The 25,228-nt window shown below is 27.6% G+C and overlaps 2 protein-coding genes across 4 annotated transcripts in view; one reads left to right on the plus strand and one right to left on the minus strand.

The window, feature by feature from the left end:
* The window catches only part of Adsl (adenylosuccinate lyase), a 370,898-nt gene that overhangs the window by 13,332 nt on the left and 332,338 nt on the right, over positions 1 to 25,228 (minus strand). For all 3 annotated transcript variants that reach the window (XM_075376011.1, XM_075376013.1, XM_075376012.1), the window contains 2 exons: positions 2,644 to 2,847; positions 1,222 to 1,346 (listed from right to left, as the gene is read on the minus strand). In XM_075376011.1, coding sequence (XP_075232126.1) covers positions 1,222 to 1,346; positions 2,644 to 2,847 — 329 coding nt within the window. The remainder of the gene's footprint in view (positions 1 to 1,221; positions 1,347 to 2,643; positions 2,848 to 25,228) is intronic.
* Positions 3,977 to 15,306, plus strand: Ssk (smooth septate junction protein snakeskin). The gene is made up of 3 exons (XM_075376014.1): positions 3,977 to 4,158; positions 11,321 to 11,527; positions 14,497 to 15,306. The coding sequence occupies exons 1-3, from the start codon at positions 4,111 to 4,113 to the stop codon at positions 14,710 to 14,712; spliced, it is 471 nt and encodes a 156-aa protein (XP_075232129.1). The 5' UTR covers positions 3,977 to 4,110; the 3' UTR covers positions 14,713 to 15,306.

The following is a 25,228-nucleotide window of genomic DNA, read 5'->3' on the forward strand; positions in this document are numbered from 1 at the left end:
TAGCCTACATTCTGCTCCCTCTGTGAAATTAAAATGTACTAAAATTCTTGGAGTACAAATTGAGGGGTAAATTCAGTGCTTCATTATGGTTTAGATCTAAAAAATTGAATAAAAGTGGTCCCAGACCTTTATTTACTTCACTTAGGTTTTAAGAAAGATGCAGTAAAACACAAAATCGTTAAGTCATTTAGGTTTGGAATAAAGTAACTTTGTTAATTTACCAATAAACAAATAAAGGTTTCTAGTTAACTTTCTAGAGAATTTAATTCTGAGAAATTGATGTAAATAATATCTATACAAATTATACACAAATATGAGAAGTTCAACTTTAATTAGAAAGAAAACACAAACTGGATCGGAAAAGTGATATGATTTTAAACAGAACAATTTTCATTAATGTTTAAACAATATAAGGTAAATTAAAAAAAATAGAAAAATGAATAAAAATAGAAATAAAAAAATTAAAATCACATACTTTTTGGTTTTTTTTTTTCTCTAAAAATGATTAAATATCAAAATGTTTATTTGATAAAGCTGCAAACATTTCTTCAAAGCAGTTGCTCAATGTGACCACCGTTCTGTTTAATGCTTAGTTCAACTTGGTGAATCCATGCTAGCCAGGCACGTCTAATAGCATTATTATTATTCCTAGTAGTAGCTCCAACTTTTATTGTAACTGTTGTTCCTGTATGTTCACCACACACTTGACTGTGAAACATGAAAGCGATGTGACAACCTTCTGGTGCTTGATGTGGTAGATAACTGTATCACATTCAGTATCTTCTTCAGCTTTCGCATTTCTCACAAAACGTTCAAATCTTTTACGATCGGTACTCTTTGATCTGGATCATTTTCTCGGCATTCACACACAGCAGCCAATCCATTTTTATTTACCTTATCATAAATTAACAACATATTCATCAGCTCTTCAAATGAAAACAAATTCATGGTATCACCTATTGTGAATGACTGACTGAACAATAACAGTACAAACACTGCTAAAATGAGTATTCAAATGTCAGACAGTAAACTTAACTGTTGATCAGCTGAAACTATTCTTTATTTTCTACAAAAATAATTATTTTTATAAAAATAAAAAGTTTGACATAACTTTAATACTGAAAATAATTATTACTAAATTTGACTTAAAAACAAACAAGAGTAAATTATCTTTAAAAAGGCGTAGGTAGTATTTTAAATGTATGAATTAGTTATACTCACTGAAAATGTGTAAAACCAAGTGTAGGTAAATCTTTATATTCATTTGCAAATTTTGCTAATCGTGATATACAGCTAGCTAATTTTGGTAATAAAATTTTAAATCCATCTCTCAAAATAATTAAATCCTAAATAAAAAAAAAGAGTGATCAATTACAAGAAAATTTACACCTAATAACATCATTGCAGTCAGAAAATTTACTGAATTTGCTGATTGACTTTAGTGAAAATTTTGTATTAAGATGTTGACTAAGTACAAAATTTAGAGGTAATCTTCTGTTAATTTACAATATTAAGGCTACAAAGCCTTACATCAAAACAGCCCAAAAAGATGTTTTGTGACAAGATACTATCTATTACTCCTCTTAGTTCTAGCCTAGACCAGCACTATAAAAGTGAAAATCTGTTTCGGGACCACTCAGCAATATATAATAATTTTTCAAAGTAAAACAGTAATTTATTAACAAAATCACTGCAATTTTATGAGACTGACATTTTATGATTTCAACCTGACTTTTCAGATGATAGCAACTGCCCTTGCATTTTATGGGCTAGACCTAGGTAACAGGCAAATAACAGATTGACTGTTTGCTAACTGCCAGAGTGGTTTTCCTTATCTGGTAAATAAGGTTATGCCAGATAACTGTATGAAATAATCAACTGTGCTCAAAGACCTGAGAAAAATTTGTTGCTCTACAGAACCCTTCTGAAAACAGGGAGTTAATTTGTATATGAATCATCTCTTGGATCAGCATGCTAGACATATGACAATAATGTATTCTAGACTTTCAATGGCAGATAGGGGTGACAATTAGCTAAGGTACAGAACTATCTTATTCCACAGCTCACAACAACATCTGTTTAACATCAGAATAGCCTACACACTACTAAATGATAGTTGATACTAGATTTGCCAGGTTTGATACTACATCAATATTGGAGGAGGGCTGCTAATAAGAGGAGAGGTGTAGACTCATTTTCCACACTATCATTTTCACAGGGAAACCCTCAAGGATGTAGGTTTCCTCAGGTGCAGTTACATTCTACAGTCCATGTTTCCTCCAAGCAAAGGCAACATGAAGAAAACCAAAGCAAAAAAAAACAACATACAAATTCTATAACTATTTAAATAATTATTAAATTAATAAAGTTAAATAACTACTTAAATTCTTGTCAACTATTTTTTGTTTAATGGTTTCAGCAGTGCCATAATGATACAAGATCAAAGCTCATAAGAAGTTATGCAAAGATCTCATAAGAGGTGATCATTCCTTTTTTCTAATATTTTTATCCTTCTATTTCCAATTTGAATCTGTCATGTAGTATGATAATAACAGATGATAAGATACTGATTATAACATCTGTGTACCTTATAAAATTAAGAACACATACACGCAATTCTTCCAATAAATATTAAGAGCTTACCGTATTATCTCCTACATAACATGATGTAGCACCTAAATGGATGATAGGTGCAGCTAAAGGACAACAATGAGCAAATGTATGGACATGTGCCATAACATCATGTCTAGTTTTTTTTTCTTCTTCAGCAGCCATTTTAAAATCAATATTATTTATATTTTGCTTCATCTCTTTAATTTGTTCATCTGTTATGTCCAGTCCTAATTGCTATGAAAAAAGAGAAAAACCCATTAAAAAAACTGAACAACTAGACTCACATAATATATAAAATTTTAAGGATAAGTACAATTAAAAGAAACTAATATACAAGAATACAACGACCTTTCTTTCCTCACACGGATTACATTGATTTACATCTCGCAAGAGGAAAGTGGTATAGTTTTTATAATAAATGGAAATACTATCATATTGTCTACATGGGAAAGTTGTGGAGGTAGTTAACTCATTACTAAATATATACCTGTATAGTTAATATATTAATTAAAATTAATTTGACAAGCATTCATGGCACTACACATAAACACCAACCTCACCTGCCCTCCAAAAAAAAACACATACATACACACAAATAGATATGTATATAAAAATAATGGAGTACATTTTAATATGGCTGTATAACTACTATGCCTTCCATGCCTGACAGAATTACGGAAGATAACAAAGGCAATACGGCTACGGATAGAGGCAATGCCCAGCAGAAACAGTTAAAGTGGTTTGGCCGTTTAATAGATTTAAGTCTACTTAAGATGATTTTACAATGCATGTCGGTAAAAAGGAGGAAAAGGGAATCGTAAATCCTAAATACTGCTGGAAGGACAGAAAAGAGAAGGCAAAAGTGGAAGATAACTGAAAGTGAACAACTGTGAAGATACATGGGAAGTGGAAACTAGGCATAAGGAAGTGGTGATAGCTGTGAACACTCTATTAAAAGAAAAATAAAGCATATATTTGATTATTGAACTGATTAGTTGATTATCTAAAAATAGCAGAATTACAAATGGAAGTATAAAAGAATAAATACTAAATAGATAATAAACAAATATTACACAAGTACTATTCTTTAGTGTAAATAGTATTAAAGAAGTGGCAAAATAAAGTTAAAAATTATGAATCATAACACGTCTAAATTCATTGAATTTAAAATTTTAATTAAAAACTGAAAAAATTATGAAATCTAATATTTTGTAGATATTACACATCATCAAATAAATAAGGTATGTTATCATCATGCAGGTAGGTGAGGTGTATGTACTTGTCACTCCCAAAAATGTTGCTAAGCAACCACAAGTATTATGATATAATTTGATATCTTATCTAACATTATTTCATACAATGATACTCACAACGTACCTTTGTGATGAAACAGTTTGCAGGTGCAGGAATAAAAAAAATATAGACTGTATTTTTAACGTGGATTTACAGTGATCTTTTACAAATTAAACAACTTTTGTGATAAAATATTAAATAAAAATGGATATTGCTTCAATTGCTACTGTTTTTATAAAAGCTATAAAACTGGTAAGTTAATAAATTAAAAAATTAATTATTTTATTAAAAAAAAATTATACATTAGTTTTGTATGAATACATATAAATAAATAAATATATATGTGATGATATTATGGCAAACATGAAAATCAAATTATTAATTTTTAAAATAAAATATACTTCTAATTAAATTAAAAAAAAAGATTATTATTGGGATAACCTGGAGATAAATCACTTCTTAAGTGATTTTAAATGAATCATTCTTTTTATATCATGAGTTACATCAAAGATACCTGCCTCATCACTATAACTCTTCATAGAACAAAACCTTTGATTTAAGATATAATTTTAACTTAAACTTAAAAAATAAACGTCTCTAATGGTTTATATTTTAAAGGGCATCTGTAAAATCTATAAAAATCATACTTCCCACGTAACTAAGAAAAGTGAGTATAAGAAAACAATGAAAAAATTACTAAGAAAAAAAAAGATTAGCAGTAATTCTTAACTATTTACACAAGAATAAAAATTACCATCTGGGAGGGCTTTATAAGAAAGAAATAGATTGAAAAATATGTACATGAATACATACACATGTTAACAATATGCTTTAAAAGAAATACCAGGCCACTAAATGCAATATAAAATTAAATATCAAAATTTACTCACTGTAGCACTTTCAAGAAATTTTCTTACATGAATATAATAAAGTTGGACTTTATTAGAAGTGTGCAACTTTTAAACAAGTGTTCTAATCGTTTGTTTACACTGCATCATGCAGTTTGGTGTTTACACATTATTACTATTTCCATTATAATAAACAATGATCAAGTTAAAATGATTAAAATTAAATACTTTGTTTGCGAGTTATGATTAGTGAAAGATTTCATTTGGATTTCAGCTACCTTGGTGAAATGAGGCCGTACTGAAATTTGTAGGATGTTAATCAAGGGGCAGAATTAGTGATTTCTTATGGTTCTTGACCTGAAAAATCGAATAAATCAGGTCCCTGAACCATATCTTCAGTAGTTTTTGAGAAATCTGAAATGAAAACCAATAAATTGGAGTAAAAAACTGTGTTTTTTACGTATGAATTACAATAATTTTGTTAAATGGGTAATAAACACATAAAACTTGTAAAGAATTTAATTCTGAACAAAATGGTTTAAGATAAGTTGAATAAAACAAGGAAAAGTTAGAAAAATTAGAATTTTATTTAGAAACAGTATACTAGACCAAAGTGCATTATATATACCAGTTTATAATAAATGTTCAAATAAGATTAATATGTTCTGTTTTATTTAATATGTTCCGCTATTTTCAACACATTTCTTGGAATGCTTCTGTACTACTTTTGTTGCTCTTTTTAGTTCTTCAGGCTGTCCTTAAGTTGTTCAGCTGTATCCATAATGTGGTCAATTAATTCCTCACGAGAATCTATTTTTGTTTTGTATAAAATATTTTTCATCCATCCCCAGATGTAAAAATCTAAAGGTGTTAGATCAGGTGATCTTGGGGATCAGGAATGTGGGTCTCCTCCATTTCTCAGGGAAATGATGATTTGAGTGGAAATAGCACAAGATAAGTGAGGTGGTGCATATAATTTAATATAGCAAATGTTATAAATTACAAAGATTTAAAAAAAAATTATGTTTAATAAAACAGTTCAGATTACCAAATTTGAAATAATACTGGTTGTTACTGAACCAATAATTCTTGTATACCTACATATGATTGACTTTTTTGCCTTATTAAAGTACATAACTTTTAAAAATTAACATTTCACTGGAAAAAACAAATATATATATATATATATATATATATATATATATATATATACATATATATACATAGAAAAAAAATCTACTTAAATGAAATTTTCTTTTTCTTTAATTTTTATTGGTATACAGCAAGATTCCTATAATAAAGAACCCTACGCATAAGGCTCCTTTACTGAAAGATGTTAGAGCATAAAATGTGTCTCCTACAGGAAGGAGTATTATATATTAATGTAAAATTAGTATAAAGAACAACTTCTTATGAGAAACGTTCTATAAGAATTATTGTTTCATTATATAATCAGCTGTTGTTTGAAAGTTATAAACTGAAGCAGTGAACATGAAATATATGGAACCCACATATTTGGTATTGCAAAACTACTTTAATTTTCACTTTCCATAGAAAACCTAACATAAAATTCTTTGAATTCACTATTTTCAAAAGTACGTGACTTTTGTCTTACATCAGGTGAGGAACAACTATTTTGTTATGTTATTCAACATAATACAAACCTTGGATGTTTTAAAAAAAATCTGATGTGGACATCACATGACTTATTTGTACGCCTATTAAATTACATATACACATTTTTTTTAAATGAAAAGTATATAAAATTTTATTTCATTAATTTAAACTTCTGATATTTTTTAATATTTTTTTTTATTGTTATTTTTGAAATATTTATTGTAATATTTTTTACAATCAGAGATTAATAATTATTAATAAATTAATATATTTAAATTAAGAAATAAAGGTTAAACAAAGGAGATGAAGTCTGATTCAGACTGATGTGCCTTTCCCTTGTAAGATCCAAATATTTCATTAATTAAAATTTTATTTGGCTATAACTTTGGAAACAATGAAAACAAGTAGCACTTATGATATATTGTTGAAAATCTCTCAATGAGAGCTTATTACTGCAGTTAAGAAAAAGTCCAAGATCCAAATGTTTTGGATTTTGGGCTTTTTTGGACACTTTTGATTGCAACCAAAAGGGAAGGTGGTACAACTAGATGTTACAACAGTCCTAAATTCAAAATTTCAACATCCTATGGTAAATCGTTTTTTAGTTATGTGAGATACACATGCACATATATATGTACAAACGTTACAACAGAACTTGTCAAAATGGATTCAGGGATGGTCAAAATGGATATTTCCGTTGAAATCTGAAACTGAAATTTTTCCTTTACTTTGTACAAGGAAGTAAAAACAAGAAAATAATTGTACATTGATAAAATTGATCTTAAAAATATTAGTTTTAATACAACCATGAAAAATTTGTTATACCAAAAAAATATAGGCTAAGAAAAAAAATTTCATCTTCTAAAGTAATATGTTGATAATATTTAATAATAAAGTAGAAAGTTGTGTTAAATATAAACTAAAAAAAAGATATACATGTACGTACATTTACTCATGTACAATTAAATTAAAAAAAAAAAATGAATTACTTTTAAACAGTAATTATTTTGCTTCTTACCCTAATCAGTTTTGTAAATATACAAACAAAATCAGAAGTTTAATGTGTAAAAAAACGAAAAATTTATTTTCTATCACTTTAAATTCTTTGATGATGAATCAGTTTTCTTTTCTTAAGTTAAAGGAGAACATATGAATAAGTAAATTTTTTAATTTAAAAATTTCACTTCAACAAAATTCTTTGAAGTGATAGTCATCAAAAAGATCATAAAATAACTACACATACATCTTGAATAAATAAACATTTTGAAATAATAAATATATTTAATACTTTAATTAATATTTTTTTAATCAAGAAGGAAGTGTACAGTGTTAAATAAAAGTTTACACATAAATCTTAATTCACACATACATGTAATTTTATAGAATTTCCCCTTTTTGGATATTTCATTTCATATTATGAAGTAATTATTATTTACATTGAAATTAAAATATAGTACAGTAATAAGGTGTGGTAAAATGTTCAATAAAAAACAGATAATGAGGTAAATGTACTAGCTCTGTGTATTCTAAGTATTGACTGTTATCTGTACTTGCAAGTACAGCACAAATGCATATGTGTGCTATGTGCTACATAACAATCTATTGCTTAATATAATAAAACCTTTCAGTTATAATTAAAGTAATCATCATTCCACATACAACAAAATATAAATGAAATAATGTAATCGCTAATGACTGATTTTAATACTGTTAACGTGAACATAACCTTTAACTTAGTTATTGACAATCTAATAATCTTATATAAAAAAAACTAATATGTATTTTAAATATTATTGTCATATCCATCAGTCATGTTGGATTATAAAAGAATTTCGTTGATTACACAAATTGTGTATGAATGATAAAAATATAAAATTATCTATAAATATTTTCAAAGATTTTTGTTGTTTTGAATAAAAAAAAGATCAATTAATACCATCATTAATCAACACTGGCTAAATGTCTACAAATAACAAAATCTATCCTACTAGAAAATTTTTTTACAATTTCTTTCATTTAAAATATTTTTAACTCAGCTACAGATTGAAAAGAACAGCCAAAAACTGTGCCGAACACCTAGATTTTCATTTATAATCACAAAACAAAATAATAATAAATACTTAAAACAATACCAACCAAACAAAAATAATAAAGTTAATAGAAAAGTATTTTTCCCTCCCATCATTTGGGCAATGCTAGAAAATAATTTCTTTACAGGGGTATCAGTACAGAACCTAGAGCACAGGGATAAATCATGAAAAAATATTTGTTTTAATCAAGGATTTATAATTACAATAATATAGGAATTTTAAGAACTGAACTTTAAATTTTTTTTCATTACATAAATGTTTAAAAACAAATTGAAAAAACTTTTAACTTTGCTTCATTTTCATTAATCTTAAGATGGTTTATAATTCTTTTTTATTGTTATATAAAGAGTTATGAGACGCAAAACTTGGCCGTTTAATAAATATGTGAGCACTCAGTCATTCACAAACATAAATTACCATATTTCTATAATCCACGCAAAGAATATAATAAATTTAATAATTAAATAACTTTTAATAGTATCTATAGAATTTTAGGAGTATGATGGCTGAACAATTTATAGTTTGGTTGGATAATTCCATGTCATACAATTCTGTGGTTGGATGGGGAGAGTGTTTTCTTTAAAGAAGCTGCCTTGATCATTGAGTAAAGCTAAAATTCCAAAGCCCTTTTTACACATGTATGGTACATCACACTCTACGCTGAGAATATGCAGAGCCAGGAGAATGTAAAAACTGCCCATATATATTTTTTCATTTGATTTTTTTTTTGTTCGCTAAAAAAATTTGAACATTTGTGCATTGAAATACAACATATATTTTTTACAAAAAAAAAAACAAATAACAAGCCTGACCAGGATATGCAGCTAGTTTCTCCTGGCTGCTGTGCATTCTTGATAAAAGCAGAAATGCAACCATTTAGCCAACAAGTTTAATAAAATTTTACAAGAATGATGATAATTAAGAAAAGAGAATATTACTGCATAATTATAAATTATGAAACATAATTATAAATTTAAAACAATACAAATAATTCCACCGTTAATCCAACTCATCCCTAAAGTTACATTTATATATCAAAAGCTAGTTTGTGGCAGCTGAAAGATCAATTAGAGATAAAACCAAAAGAGATTTTTTGGATATTTTATCTGCATCAACATTAACAGTTGGCTAGTGACAAAAAACTTTGTAACAAAATTAAATGAAGTTCATAAACACCACAAAAGGTGAAAAATATTCATTTCAAAAAGTCAAAATTTAATAATATAACAAATAAAGTTATGTTTTATCCTTAAAAAGAGTATAATTTTGAGTGAAATTAAAAAAAAATTGGCTTTAATTTAAAAAAAAAAAGTTCTATTTAACATTGTTTGGTTTCATTTTTACTATAAAATATATAGTTAGATTTATAAAATAAAGCTTTACAATGAATGAAAATGTTTTTACCTTATGTTATGAAAAATAAGAAAATAAAAGTACACAAATGATAAGAAGATTGTTGTTGATTTATCAGTTAAAACTTTGGGAAGTACAGGAATTATTATTTTATGCTACGTTTTCCAGCCAATTTTCCTAAATTTTTTTAGTAAATATTTTGAATGTTAGAATATCATCAGGTTATTAATCGCTACATCACAACAATCCAAAACTAAACAGTGACAATGACAAAAAATATAAATCACCTTATAAATATCAAACTACACAGTATAATTATCATTTAAAAAATTTCCAGTATATTTGTCTGGAAAAAAATTCTGACTAGTTGAAAACTGCCTCCCTTTTGCTGCAATTAGTTGAAAATAGAACAATTTATTGTAATTTTAAATATATCTCTATTTTATTTTGTTAAAATAAGTTTCTACTTTATCAGATATTTTCTATTCTATATAGTGAAGGTTTATTTCTCATTACATCACAATAATAATAAGATACAGTAAACAGAAACAATTTACAGTTGAAGTGTTGATTAGCTATTTTATATTTAGTTTACTGTCACAGCTTGTTATTTATATATTTATCATAAAGAATTTAGCTATTTGTAATCTTTTTCTGCCTATTAACAGTGAAAGTTATTTAAAACTCTCCTGGTTTAGGTAATAAAGAGAACTTCTTGTTTATTTTAATAATTAAATTAATTGTACATGTTTCCCCCTTAACTTCTTTTCAACAAATAGTGTGTATTAAATAGAGCTTGTGCATCATTGAAATTTACTGAATTCTACAAGTATTTGATTATTTATTACAATTATACATCATTTGCATTATTGATTAATTAAGATCACAGGTCTTTATCACAAGCCAGCTTCTCCACTGGCTTTCAAATAGCTTAAGTTGAAGCTTTTAATACATGAAAAGTAAATACTGTCTGTACTTATGACTTAATTAAAAAATCTATAGGAAAAGAAATAATAAATAATACAAATTTCTGTATTTCAGAGAACTACGACTCACAATCAATCAAAGTTTTTACACCATTTATGTATATTCATTTTCTTATTTTTTTCAAGGCTCAGTCTACTTGCCTTCGCATGACTTGAAAAAACTCTTTTTTATACAAGCAGTGTATTTTGTTGGCCTATCCATATCATAAATAGAAGTAAAACTAAAAAATATAAAAATATCTTAAAAAAACCGATATAAAGAATCACTGAATAATATATAATTTTTTTTTTTTAAATTTAACGCTATAAAAATGGGACCACATTAAGATTTGGTAAACTGTTAGTAGCTTTCTTCTGGTGCCAAATTCAGAAAGTTCAAACAATTTAAAAAATAAAATTAATATTTAATACCTTTCATTCATTTTTTATATGATAGATTTATAATTGGAAAATTATGGATAAAACAACAGTATATTAAAATTATAAAAATTTAATTATACATCACTGTTTTATTTTTCAGATATTAAATTTAATAATATTACTAATGTATAGATTTGGGTATGGTGGACAATTTCTTGGTGTTGGAGGTACTTGGAATTTAAATGAGGAAAAAAATCCTGATGCAGAAATAATAGCTTCAGGAGTATTCGTTGGATTTTTTATTTATACTAGTGTTATCTTAATATCATACTGTTTTGGAACAATGGAACATAAAAAAACACTTGTAGTAAGTATCTTATGATAATTACATTATATATTAATTTTATATCTATTAATTATTATAAAACTTATCCCGTTGAATTGATTCACATGATATTCTGGAATTCTTCAGATATCTGGTGTATCTTTCTACATTTGGATCAATAGGCAACTGCAATCTTTGTCTGCACAATAAATGAATTTGTAGCTTGGGGCATTTATTGTTTGCCAGTCCAAGATGTACTGTTAATTAAAACCTAATGACAATATCAACGGGTACGTTGAGGAGCTTTTAGTATTAAAATATAACTGGTTGATCAGGCCTCTTGTATGAGAAGATTAACACTTCAGCACTCTGACTTACAGTATCATATTATAAAATGAATGTTTTATCGTAATGAAGTTGTTCCTTGATCAATTGTTTTATTGATAAATTCTTATTCATATGATTTAAATAACTGTAAATTAATAAAAATAATTAAATTAATGATACAGCATCAAAAAACTTTGGTCAACAGCTCTGTTAAAGATGCTGATCGAAGTGGAAGACCACTTTAACTAAAAGAACAGGATCTGCTTGATATTTCAGATGCTATGGCCAAAAGTCCACAAAGTCAATGCGTAAGTTAGCATACCAGCAAGATATCGAACTTGCTACTGCATATAAAGCAGTACAGCAAGATATCGAACTTTCTACCGCACACAAAGCTGTAAGAAAAGAACTGAAACTTTTCTCTGACAAAGTAATGTTTGTTGAAGAACTGAAACCTATAGATTATGCCAAAAGACTAGACTATTGTCAATAATTTACGTTTAAACGTTTAATTGACCAAAATTCCTAGGTATTCTCGACATTACCCATCTGAGAGGGTATAATAATTCACAAAATGTATGACTACCATCCCCGATAAATTACATGAACAATCTTTATATGAAGCGAAAATTGGAGTCTCTGTTAGTGTGAGTAGAATACAAATTGTGGGTCCAATCTTTTTTGAAAATACAGTTAATAGTGATCGTTATTGTGCTTTTTTAACAAACTTTATTATTCAGTTAACAAAAGTGGAAATCAATCACAGTTAGTTCCAACAAGATGGCGCCATAGCAAACCAAGTCAATGACTTTTTTTACAAAATGTCTTTGATGAACGAATCATTCTGAGATGGTTGAGTCCTATACTACCACTTGATCTGACTTCCCCCAAATTACTTTCTACGGGAGAAAGTGAAACAAGCAGTGTATTGCAACAAACCATGCACAACTGACAAATTAAAAATTACAATAATGACATACGTACAAAATATTCCAGAACATCAGCTAGTTAAAGTGTTTGAAAACAATTTGAAACGTGTGCAGTGTTGTATTTATGTAGGAGGAGGTCATTTTCATTTTCAACCCTTTTTATAATTCCAGTTATATATGCAATATCTGTTTCTATAAAATAATGAAATAAAAATACAAAGTAATAATTAAGAAGGTTTTGTTACACTTTCATAATTCTAATACACAGAAACTTTCTGAACATACTGTATTTACAAGAAAAACTACATTAGTAATTCATACATTAAGGCAGCAAGGTTTACTTAATAAGTAAATAATGGAGAAGTGTAAAAAATAAAAAGATTACAAGAGGACAAAGATCACAATACAAAAAGCAAATAATGGAAGATATTAGATATAACAAATATGTTGAAATTAAAAGATTAGTAAAAAATCGAAAGGAATGGAGAAGAACATAAAAAAAAAGTCAAAATTACTTATGGCAAAAAGCTCTTATGATTGATATTTAATTGATTATTTTTTGTCAAAAATTATGGATTAATTTTCTAATGAACATTTTTTCAGTCAAATGAATAAAATAATTATAGTTGTAACAATGAAGGGGATTAATTATTCACTACCCTATTACTGGCGACATAGTACACCATTCTAGTATTGCCTAGATAGGTTATAGCAGCTAATAACATGATAAAACACTATTTAAGCTGATCCTAAATATGCAAATACATATATACTTTTATTATTCATAGTAATTTCAGTTTTGTCTTCTGTGACTATTTTCTTCAATTTTTATACATTTCTGAAAATTGTTTACATCTGATTCCACTATATTTGATAATAACAGATTCCTGTACCGTAACATACATTAACTGTCATCAACAGATTTATTAATCATACCAAAGTTACACACATCTGTTTTATTATGGGAACCAGTGTAATAACATGATCAAGAGAGATTCATTTTAAAATATCTAATTACTTTTTTGAAAAAAAATTACTTTTATCAAAACAAAATTTCAAAAGAAATGAGATTCAGCAAAAGTTGTACACATTACAAAAAAAAAACACTATTTTCCAAGCCAAGTGAGGTCCTCTTTTATTTGATCTTTTGGCACTTTGCCAGTTTGTTTGTAATGAAGTAGTAAACAAACATGTTTTCTGATTTTTATAAAAGTCCGAAAAAGATCCTTCCAGTTATATGACACCAAGCTGTCTTAACAATTTTTTAATAAAATTAAAAAAAAAAATGTAAGGTTAGTATAGCTGTTAAGAAAATTGCCACCTTTTGGTCCTTGCCCAATGAATCACTGCCTGATGGCTGCTGAGTGAAATAATACTCAGCAAATAATAACTTTGTCATATATTTCTTGTATACACTGCAGTAAAAAATTAAAAATTATGACATTTTTTTAACTACGTGGGGGTAATGAAAATATTTATTTTGACAGTCATCAGTCAGGAATATTTGGTGTCCCTGAAAATAATGCTAACAATATTGCCAAAACAATATGATTATTTTTTGCTTTGGGTAAGGCTTATCAGGATCTGTTAAAATCAACAGTTCTACTTTGTACTTAATTTTAATTTTATTAAAGCAATATCTTTGTAGAGCTAAATTTATTAGTCAGTAAAAGATGAATGTGTTCTACTATTCACAGACTACTAATATATCAAGAAATTATAATGAAAATATTTTTATTTTATTTTATTTTACAGGATATTATAATGAATCTAGTAGGAACAGTAATGTTTATAGCAGTTGGTGGAGTGGCATTACATTATTGGAGTGGTTACCAACCTGAGAATAAATATTCATCAAATCATAATGAAATGATAGTTGGTATAGCTGTTGGATGTCTATGTGTTTTATCTGGAGCTGTTTACTTATTAGATACAGTGTTATCAGTCATTCATTTTGTCAAAGAACTTTAATAGGTTAACCTATTAAAAAAAAAGTATTTATAAAATAGAATTATCATTTAATTTATAAACATTTTATCAAAATAATATAATGTTATTTTTTTCTGAAATTTTAATTGTTTAACCACAAGCAGTCAAAAATTTCCATTTTGTAAAGAAATATCTAAAAAAAATTAAATAATTCTAAACTTAAATAATAATTCAAATTTTATGCAATATGAGAAATGTTAAGTTATCTACATTATTCATTAGCATTTTTATTAAAAAAAAACTCATGAAAATTTGATACCAATTCTATGGTTAGGAACAAGATCAAGTCAAACAGCCCAGTCAAATTATAAAATAAAGAATTATTAAATTTAATTAAAGTTTGAGTCAACAATTTTATAAATTTACCTATAAGTTTATGTTAAGCATTTCAAGCTTGAGGCACTTAAGCAGTTTTCCATAGAATAACTACCTTAGATTTTTGTAAACCTTTCCTCAAAGTACAATAGTTTTGTTAAGAAAAGTTTTGTATTTTTATAATGCATTGCCAAACAATCTGATCTTCATTCATTAAACTGCTTAAAAACCAATGGGAAAAATAAAACATAGAAAAAGGTATTTTTATTTTTATCACTAAGAACCTCTGCTCAAAATTAAAGAAAAAAAGATATATATTTCTTTTGTAAAACAGTGCTCAGTAACCTAAGTTTCAAAAACGAGTAGGTACAGAATGTTTTTTATAAATACAAAATTTTACTTTCCTGGTATCATAGCTCTAGAGCTATGCTGCAAGGAGGAAAGAATGGTAACCAGTCACAAAATGGAGTGTATATGGGAGGTATTTGCGTTTCTCGAGGTTTCATGACCCAGGGATCCTGAAAGGAGAAAAAAGTGGGGAATAATGTATGTATGTGTGTTGGCGTTTAAAGTTTAATAACTTTTGATTGGATACACCAATTCTGATGAAATTTGGCATACAGACTCATGTAAATAGGGCACTTTATTGGTAAAATTTTGGAGTCAATATCCCCAGAGGGTGGGGTTCAATCTTCTTAAAATTTTGCAAACATAATCCAACTTTATATTAAGCTCAGTACATGTGTAGATGCTTATCTTACCATTAAAAAAAAAATCTACCCCACCAAACTCTTGTCCTTCCACACAAATTGAAAAAAGGTAGCTTTTATTTATTGCATTTTTTGTCTTATTAAGTATAATAGTACTGCCAAAAAAATAAAATATTTTGTGACCAATATTAGCGGGTGGGAGAGCAGATCAAAGTTTAAAAATATTGATTTTTTGAATTTTTAAATGTTTCAGTTTTATCATTATTTTTCCACTATATAATAAATAATAATCAATGCCAGGAAAGCATAACAATTTTTTTTTTAATTTTTATCTACAAAAGTTTTATTTTAAAAATCTATTTTGAGTGGATAAGAACAAATAAACTTTTTCACTCAAGTGGGTCGGGGCCAGTTAAAATTTTAAAAAGATTTTCAAAATTAATGCTGCAAATTGTATGGATGTTATTTAATTTTTCTGATAAAATGCATTCATAAATTAAAGAAGAGCTTAGGTAAAAAAAATTATATTTTTCATACAAAAGCATTATAAGTATATTAAGTTTAGAAATGGATTAAATTTCAATCAGAGGTAACATAAACTTACTCAGACAAGTAGCAATAAAATTAATTTGTCTGTTTTTGTTCTGCAAGAAAAAAATAACCACAAATAAAGAAAACTGACTCATTTCTTTCTATATTGTATGAAACTCTACTAATTATTGCAAAAAAATACTTTAATCAATGTAATTTATTAATAAATACAAACATTTTACAATTTTTTATTTAATTTTAAATGATCTGTAATTCAATTTAATTCTATTTAAAGATTTCCTATACACTACCATAATAATTAATTACTGTTATTTTCATCCAGGTATGTAGAACCTGGAATCATGATCGTGAATCATCAATGATTTTTGTAATCATTTATATTGCAAACTCAGTATTTCTATTATAATTATTATTAACAATAAAATATCATATACCATAGAGTAAGAATATTTGTTTGTATTATTATTTTTTATTTAGAGAAAATTCAGTTATATTTTGTATATGTAGCATTATGTTTTTTAATATATTATTATTTTTTATTATTAATATTTTCTTGTTTCTGTTAATGTAACAAATTATTATTTTTTTAAAATTTTTAATAAAATAAAATTTAATAAAGATAATTTTAATTGCTTATGTTTGATCATGTTAAAGCATGCTATACATTGATTACATGACAAGTTTCTTTTCCATAATAATAAAAATAATGCACCTGTATATTAGGGCAAGACGTAGAAGTGTATTTCATAAAACTTGATGGTTCCTTAAAACTAGAAACACTAAGAAGCAGTTTGAAAACAGGAAGAATATAAAGTAATATGATAATGAATAAAATGTTACAGGAAGGCATGTTTAATAAACTGGTATTGTAAATGACCAAAACTAAATAATAATGGATATAGTTTTATAATTTCCATTAAACTGCATAATATTGGCACTGCTTTGCTAATGACCTTGGTAATCAAGAAAAACAAAAAAACAAACATATAACGTACTATATAAATATCCTTGTATTGTCTAAGCCCATTGTATAATTTTTTAGTGATACATATTTCAGAAACACATAAAACAAAAATTGACATATGAAAACTGGTTTTATAAAAAATGCCATAATTCAAAACTTGGACGGTTGAATTGTACTGCATATTTTTAATGGTTTTATCCCCTGAGTAAGTTGCCACAAGTTTGAGTCAGTTGCTAAGTAGACTACTTTTGTGATGTCCATGTTGAAACTACTGGTAACTATAGTGGACTAGCTAATTATCGAATAAATTATTGAACGATCCCATTTTCATTTTGCCAAAAAAATTTTATATGTTATGAGGGAATTAAATAACAATCTGATAAGTGGCCGAGACGCCTAACTGGTAAAAACCAGATCTCTTACTCTATCTAATCATGTGTAATTAATCAATTAATACCTTTAATTACAAATGAACTAGGAATACAAAGTATTTAAAACAGGCATTAATTACAGCTGATTAAAAATTATAAAAACTGTTCACCCATTTGAGAGGTGGATAGTTCTAGATAGTAATTCACACTGGTATGTCACAGCCGGTCAAATTCAAGTGGTAATTAATCTTATAAGACATCTTCAATTTGTTTATCTGTGATAAATGAACATCATTAATGTCATTCATCATATATAACATCAAAATGAACATTAATTTCAGAGAATGGAACTTGGACTTATCTCATTTATATTAGGTGCTAAAAGATTCTTTAATGTTAAAAAAAATAAAATTTCAAAATAACTATGAATGGACATGTGGAAACTGATTTAATACATTTCTCAACATTTTAAAGATTTTTATTGTTATTAAGTAGATATGGCCAGTCAATTGGTATAATGTTTAGCATTTAGGTTTCCAGTTCATTCAATCTATGTTCAATTCCTAAACAGTGTCTAAACTTTTTTCACCTATCATTTGAAAAACCACATCTTCCTAATTAAAATGTGTGTAAAAGCATTTCTAAGATCATAATAATGATTAAAATCTGAAAATATACAATTTTAAATAAAAGAATAACATTATTTTACATAATGCAAATTTAGTAAATATACATATTTATTTATTTATTAAAAGATTGTTTAGTACCAAATAAAAAATGTATAATAAATCTAGAATCATAATTAAAAAAACAAAACAAGATAAAGTGTGGTCTATCTATGTTATTAATTAGAAAGTAAACTTTGAATAAAAAAAAACACAGTTGGCTCATTTCTGAAACCTCAGAAAGTATTTGAAACAATATAATTGTCCATGGCACAATTATACAACGTGTACTACAACTGCGTAGTATTCAATTTAACAAAGACTAAAAAAGAATACAAAAAAACATTCCTTTTGTTTGTCACAAAACCATACTGTTTTGTTTAGCAGATATCTCCTAATTTCCATTCATGCATATAATCAATAACATAAAGACGTATTTTTAGCACAAATAATCTAGCTGTTTTGTCTAGGAATTATTCTGTAATACTAAAAATAGTTTATTTGTAGAAGTTAATCATATTATAGTTACACTTTAGATATAATAAACAAATTTTAGTTTAACTAATAAAAGTATATTGCTTTTTAATTATTATTATTATTCAAGGATCTGCATCATTATATCACAGTTGTAAATACATCTGATTGGCAATAATGCAAAAAAAAAAAAAAACACCAATTGACAGGTTTCATTTAAAATATAAAAGGAAAACAAAATGACACATTTTGATTATAAAAATTGATATACAATAAAATTTTCTCTTGTAAATGGTTCAAATTTTAATTCCCCTAGAAGAAATAATTATAAGCCATGAACAGTTAAAAAATTTGAAGTGATTTAATGAACATAAAGTAATAGAACTATACTTCAGAGGTGAAAGGAATACATATAAACAATCTAAAGCACTCATTATAATTATAATATTCTGAAAATATAAAAGATAATTAAAGGTAAAAAATGAAACAGTAATATTATTGTGGTAGTTTAACACATATATTTATTTAAGAACAAGAATTGTAAATATTAAAACTGAAATAATTTTATTAGGTGGTATTTTTAATTCATGAGATAAAGGACAGTCTTTTAAGTAAAAGATTGAATTCATATAAAAAAGTAATTAAATTGTAAACTGCTATTTACTTAAATTAAATAAAATTCTTCAAGATTGTAAATGTAATTAAAAAAAGTATTTGAAAAAGTTTAATTTTTACAATTTTTAATTAACGTAATCATGACACTTGTAATCGCCATTTTGGTTTAAATAAGTCAGAATTTAATTTTTTTGATACCGTTCTGCTTGTCTTGCAAATAACTTTAAAAAATGTGTAACATGACGATATGTTCCATTTTAAATTTTTTTGCCATCCCTGGTCCCCGCTCCTCATGAAGGCCTAATACTCTTAAATTGGGGTTTACTATCCCCAATTTGCGGTTAGCCACTCTTATCAGGGAAGATTTCCAAAGAGAGAATCAGGATACCTCAATAAACAAAAAAAATTAAAGGGGTGCATACAACTATAGTTCTAACCATTTGAACAAACACACTCACTGTTGGCTGCCATTCTTTATCGTGAAATCAGAATTTAATTTTAATTCTATCATTTTTTTCATCTCATCCAACTCATTAAAATGATATATCAAATAACCATTAGTTCCATTTGAAATTTTTGAGTTGTCCCCCACCAGCTGCTACCCAAAAATCAAAAACAATGAAATATACATTCATTGAAGTAACAGCTTGGTACAAGTAAGAATGCTGCCAACTGCATCCTGGTATCTCAATTACAAAAAAAAAAAATAACAGGAGAAAATTAATGTTGTAATTAGTGTTATAATTATTAGGTCTATTATTGTGAGAAAATTATTACTTAATTTGATACTAATTTACAATACCAGAATTAACAACAAATAAAAAAACGATTAATATTTCATCGAATTGAACGTAAAATGGAGGACATGAAAACAGACAAGTAATTACATCAATTTTCTGCTATAACTCGGCTATTTGTTACCGATTTATAAAAATAAAATTTCATTTTGTTCAAAATAAAAAAGCTTGATATTTTAGCAAATAACATAAATTTGAATAAAACAAATATTTATGGAGATATAACGGATTGAAAAATAAACATGTCCGCCATTTTGTAATGTGAGAAGATATTTAAGTCCTGATTGTTTGCTAATTTTAAAACTTTATTACCAAGACGCTTATCAAATATTAATGTTATTCGTTTATCCGAACTTGAGATATAAATTACTATATAAAAATAACAAAATGGCGGACAGGGGGAGAACGAAAGAGAAATTACAATTTTTCCTAAGAATATTTTTTGTTTAGTTTTACTAGTAGAATCCGAAAAAGTAAACAACTTAGGTTTATTGAAATAAATTAAATAAATTTTATAAAATAAATTAAAAAAAAAGAGTTGACAGTATGAAGAAATATATATAGTAAATATATATAGAAAAATTTAATGAAAACTCATTGTGTTGCTTTTAAATATAAGTAACACAATATGTTGAAATAAAAGATAAGAAAAATACTGAAAGATAAATGAAAATTAAAAAATACGAAAAAAGAAAACAATACGGAAGTGCGTTGTACTGGAATTTTATTTGTCAGAAAGTCGGTCATAAGGCTACTTTTTTTAACAGCATTATAACTAAGTAGTTGTAACTGTGATCTCTAAAAAGCAATGTGAACTTTCAGTCGACTGTCACGCCGCTGTAACGAATTGATTGTGGACGGTACGTTATGCTACTGCGAGTTTTTTCTTTCTTTTTTTATCATTCAATAAGTTTACGTGAAAGCGTACATCCCAAATTTTTCATTCAAACAACAATGTTACCACAACATTTTTTTAAATCCTAAAAAAAAACAAAAAACACCGTAATATTTATTCAATAGTCTTCATTTCAATTTTGTAGGAACTTCGATTAATTTAACAATAATTTCCACAGATATCATTTAATGATTAGCTTATTAATATATATGATTGTGCAGTTAGAAGATTGAACTTTTTTATTAAACAAAATTAGCATCGTGAACCAAAGAACAATATTCAGAAGTAATCTCTACACACCGTAATTTATATTTGCAGAAATAATATCGTTATAATTAAATTATCATCACAAATTTGTAAAAACAAACCTCCCCCATTGATAATTTATTTTTCGGTAGCTATACGTTCTTATGTCCAAATATACAAATTTCGGTTTTAATACTCAGTGCTTATTTTATAATTGTGCGTGCATGTATAAGAGTTGCAGAATACTATTATTTATATCTTTATTTTAACCTCCGGGGACCACCATTAGGTAGTGCTTTACAGAATGAGATGAGTGATTTGTAGCGTGTGTGAAAATGCCATGCCTGACCGGGATTTGAACCTGGGACCTTCGGATGAAAGGCCGAGACGCTACCACTCGCGCCACGGAAGCCGGCATTCATTATATCATAAGATGGCTTAACTTACACGCAAGAAATCTGCATAATAACTTCGACATTAAGGCGACTGATCCTACTAAAAATAAAAAAAATAAAGAGAAAAACGATTTGGAATTGGGGAAATATTGATGAGATCAATGGAAGATTGGGCTTTACGAAAGTTTTCCTCAACTTTTCTTAATGAGTACAACGTAAATTTAATTGTAATTTTTTTATTTACATTCTTTTTTTATATATATATATATATAGCCTATAACACTCACGGTAACGTAAGGATTCGAACGTGTGGTAATACATATAAATCGGTTCAGCCGTTGAGTTACTACGGTGGAACAAACATACACACACATATAAACAATAAAAATTACACTCCTTTTTGAGCAGTCGTATAAACACACTAGTTACATGAATAAAATTGATCATTTATCAAACGATAGATTTAAAAATATCTATCAGATGAATGAGTCGTTTTGGAATAACTCTCATGTCAACGCTTCATTCTGAACGATTCAGAAACCTCGTACCTCATACTTGAGATGCGAGTTATTCAAAGACGACTCATTCATCTGATAGATTTTTAAAATTTATTTAGACATATGATTATTTATTTAAACATATGTACATACTTATACAGCCTATGACACTCTCGGTAACGTAAGGATTCCATCGGGAGTCATACATCTAAATCCGTTCAGCCGTTGAGCTGTTACGGTGGAACAAACATACATATACCCTAAATACATTACAATCCTTTTTGAGCAGTCGTGTAACAAAGGAACCACCGTAAAAAAATAATTAAGTATTTTTCAAAGAAGAAAGAACACAAAGAAGGAAGAAAAAGAAGAACGAAGAACCACAACGCGACCCACCGCCACGGACTGGAGTCCGGGCGACCGACCCCAGCAGAGAAGCAGTACGACAGGCGGCCACAATGAAGAAGTTCCCTAATTTCTCCTTACCAATTATCCACCTTCCGCTCTTAACTTACAATTTTACTTCAGCGGCTCCTTCCGGAGAAAAGAGCGCATTGCTCCCTCCAAAAATTAGGGCCCCGACAGGCGTATTCCTGTTAATCCGAAAAGCTCTAACACCGAAGGGACTTCAGCGGATAGACTGAAGGGAATTACGCCGGGAGTACAAGGCTCATATGCGCCTAGTCTTCCACGATCAGCCCCCGTAAATTACTTCTCGTATATCTAAAGGACCGGAACGCAAAAACCAAATCCGTCCATAAATCCGGTCAAAAATGATCCGACCGATAAAAAGAAAAACACAGCAGCAAGGGAGATTCGTCCAGGTTCTTCGAATAGTTGGGAAACAATAAACTCCCGCTACCCTTGTATTCCAACAAGGGAACCACTGTCAAAAAGTAATAAAGTATTTTTACATTTTATGATTCTCCGAGTTTAAAAATAGCAAAACTTTTTTTAATGAAATTAAAAAAACATCTAACTAAATTAAAACATCTAGGCGAACATCTGACTCTAAATCTTACGAATTGATTAATCAATATTCAAGTATAGTATTGTAACTTATATATTCGGCGATTAATTCTTGTTTCCTATGGAATGTGTCTCCTCTTCAAATATAGATATTAAATTCAGATTAATTATAAATCGGATATGAAAATGTTAAGATGTTTAAGAGATGGAACTATATCTCGAAAGGAAATAATTGGATTTAATGAAAATTTTACTCAAAAATAGTTTTCCTTCCTAATCAATGTAGACAGTGTACACATAAAACGCACAGTTTCTCAACAAGAAAGTGTAAACTAATTTGTTGCACTGTCTGTATCATTAAAAAAATATTTTTTTATTAAGAAAAAGAACCATGTAAGATATCTAAAGATACCAATCACAACTGCTCTCTCTGAAAGTAATCAGAACTGACTGGTGTCTTACGTCAGACTACGAAACAAAACTATTAAAAACTTGTATCTTATAGAGAAAAACGAAACAGTCAAACAAAAATTTAGGCAAAAGTGTCGTTAGAACTTTTCTAGCATTTTCATACAACTTTCAATTATAAAATAACTTAAAATTCTATAAAGTAATTTTTATTTTATTTTCCTAATGTGTACGTTGCAATCTATTCAACTAGTGAATAACAGTGTTGTTGGTTCGAACTTTCGTTGAAGCTAGAGTGAACCGGTCTGGAGCCTACGTACCCAGACGTTATGCCTAATGGTTTTTTTTCCCGGGGTGCGCAGGATTATTCCAAACGGGGGTTGTTTTAGTCGGTAGTCCGCTGACCGCGGTCGGATAAGACCACCAGTAGGAGTCCGACATCCCGTGCGTAAATGCACTTCCACTCAAAAAAAAAAGAAGAAAAAAGTGAATAAAACAAAAGTGAGCAATACCTCACGGCCCACTGAGATGAGGATATGTATGATATGTGAATGAGGTGTAGTCTTACAAAGATACAGGCCGACCATTCCTGAGAAATTAATTAACATTTCCCGTTAATAAAGTTTAATAAAAAATCTATTTAAGATTTCTACTAATAAATTGAAACTTTTTATAATTATAATAGTTGGATATCTTAAAGAAAGTTTGCCTACTATAAAACGTTCAAAAATTCGAAACTAAAATAAATAATTAAAACTTTAAACCAAGTGGATTTTTAATTTGATATTTAATTTTATATATATATGTAATATCGTTTTGTGCCCCATTTTTCAAGAAAGATAAATAAAAATGTAATATCTTTAAATTATATTTTTTTGCTAAATTAAATATTAATTGCTAGTACAATAAATATTTTAGTAAAAGAATATTTGTAGAGCTTTGAAAAAATGAGAAAAGGAAAGCCATATAATTTTTAATTATTTTAATAATAAAATATCTTTCTTCAATTATTTTTAATTAATACACTATTTTAAAATGACAAAAGATGAAGTTAGGGTAAGGATTTGCGAATAGGATTACAAAGACCAATTACAAGATGACGATTGTCAATGTAGGTCGTAAAACAATAATTAACAATAAACTACTATCTGGAGACAGCTAAATTAAAGTACACAACTGCACATTATTAATTATTTATATTTTTCATTTGCAGGGTACTCATAATTAAGTTATACTGTACAGAATATTAGTATTACCATAGCTTTTTCTACCTAAAAGTCAGTGACGATAATATATACTCGTATATTGTGTACATATTTTAAAAAATCTTCATACTATGAAATTTGTTTTAATTTTACATTAATTTAGTGAATGCCTAAATCATTCGTTTTCACAGTGGGCGATAGCACCCACGAGACCTTCAGGGGGAGCGGTAGAGGGCCCACAAAAAAATTGGAGGCATTCAGGCGGTCTAGGAAGGCAATTCTGATTAAAAATAACGGCAAAATTATGTTTTCCTGATATTTCAAACTGAAATTAAATAAAAGCACATCATCCGTGCTTTTAGTACAGTAATTAAAACCTTTATTTCAATTATTGTATTGTTATATTGAATATGCTATCAC

This window comes from Lycorma delicatula, chromosome 9, assembly GCF_047948215.1.
Source record: "Lycorma delicatula isolate Av1 chromosome 9, ASM4794821v1, whole genome shotgun sequence".
Lineage (NCBI taxonomy): Eukaryota > Metazoa > Arthropoda > Insecta > Hemiptera > Fulgoridae > Lycorma > Lycorma delicatula.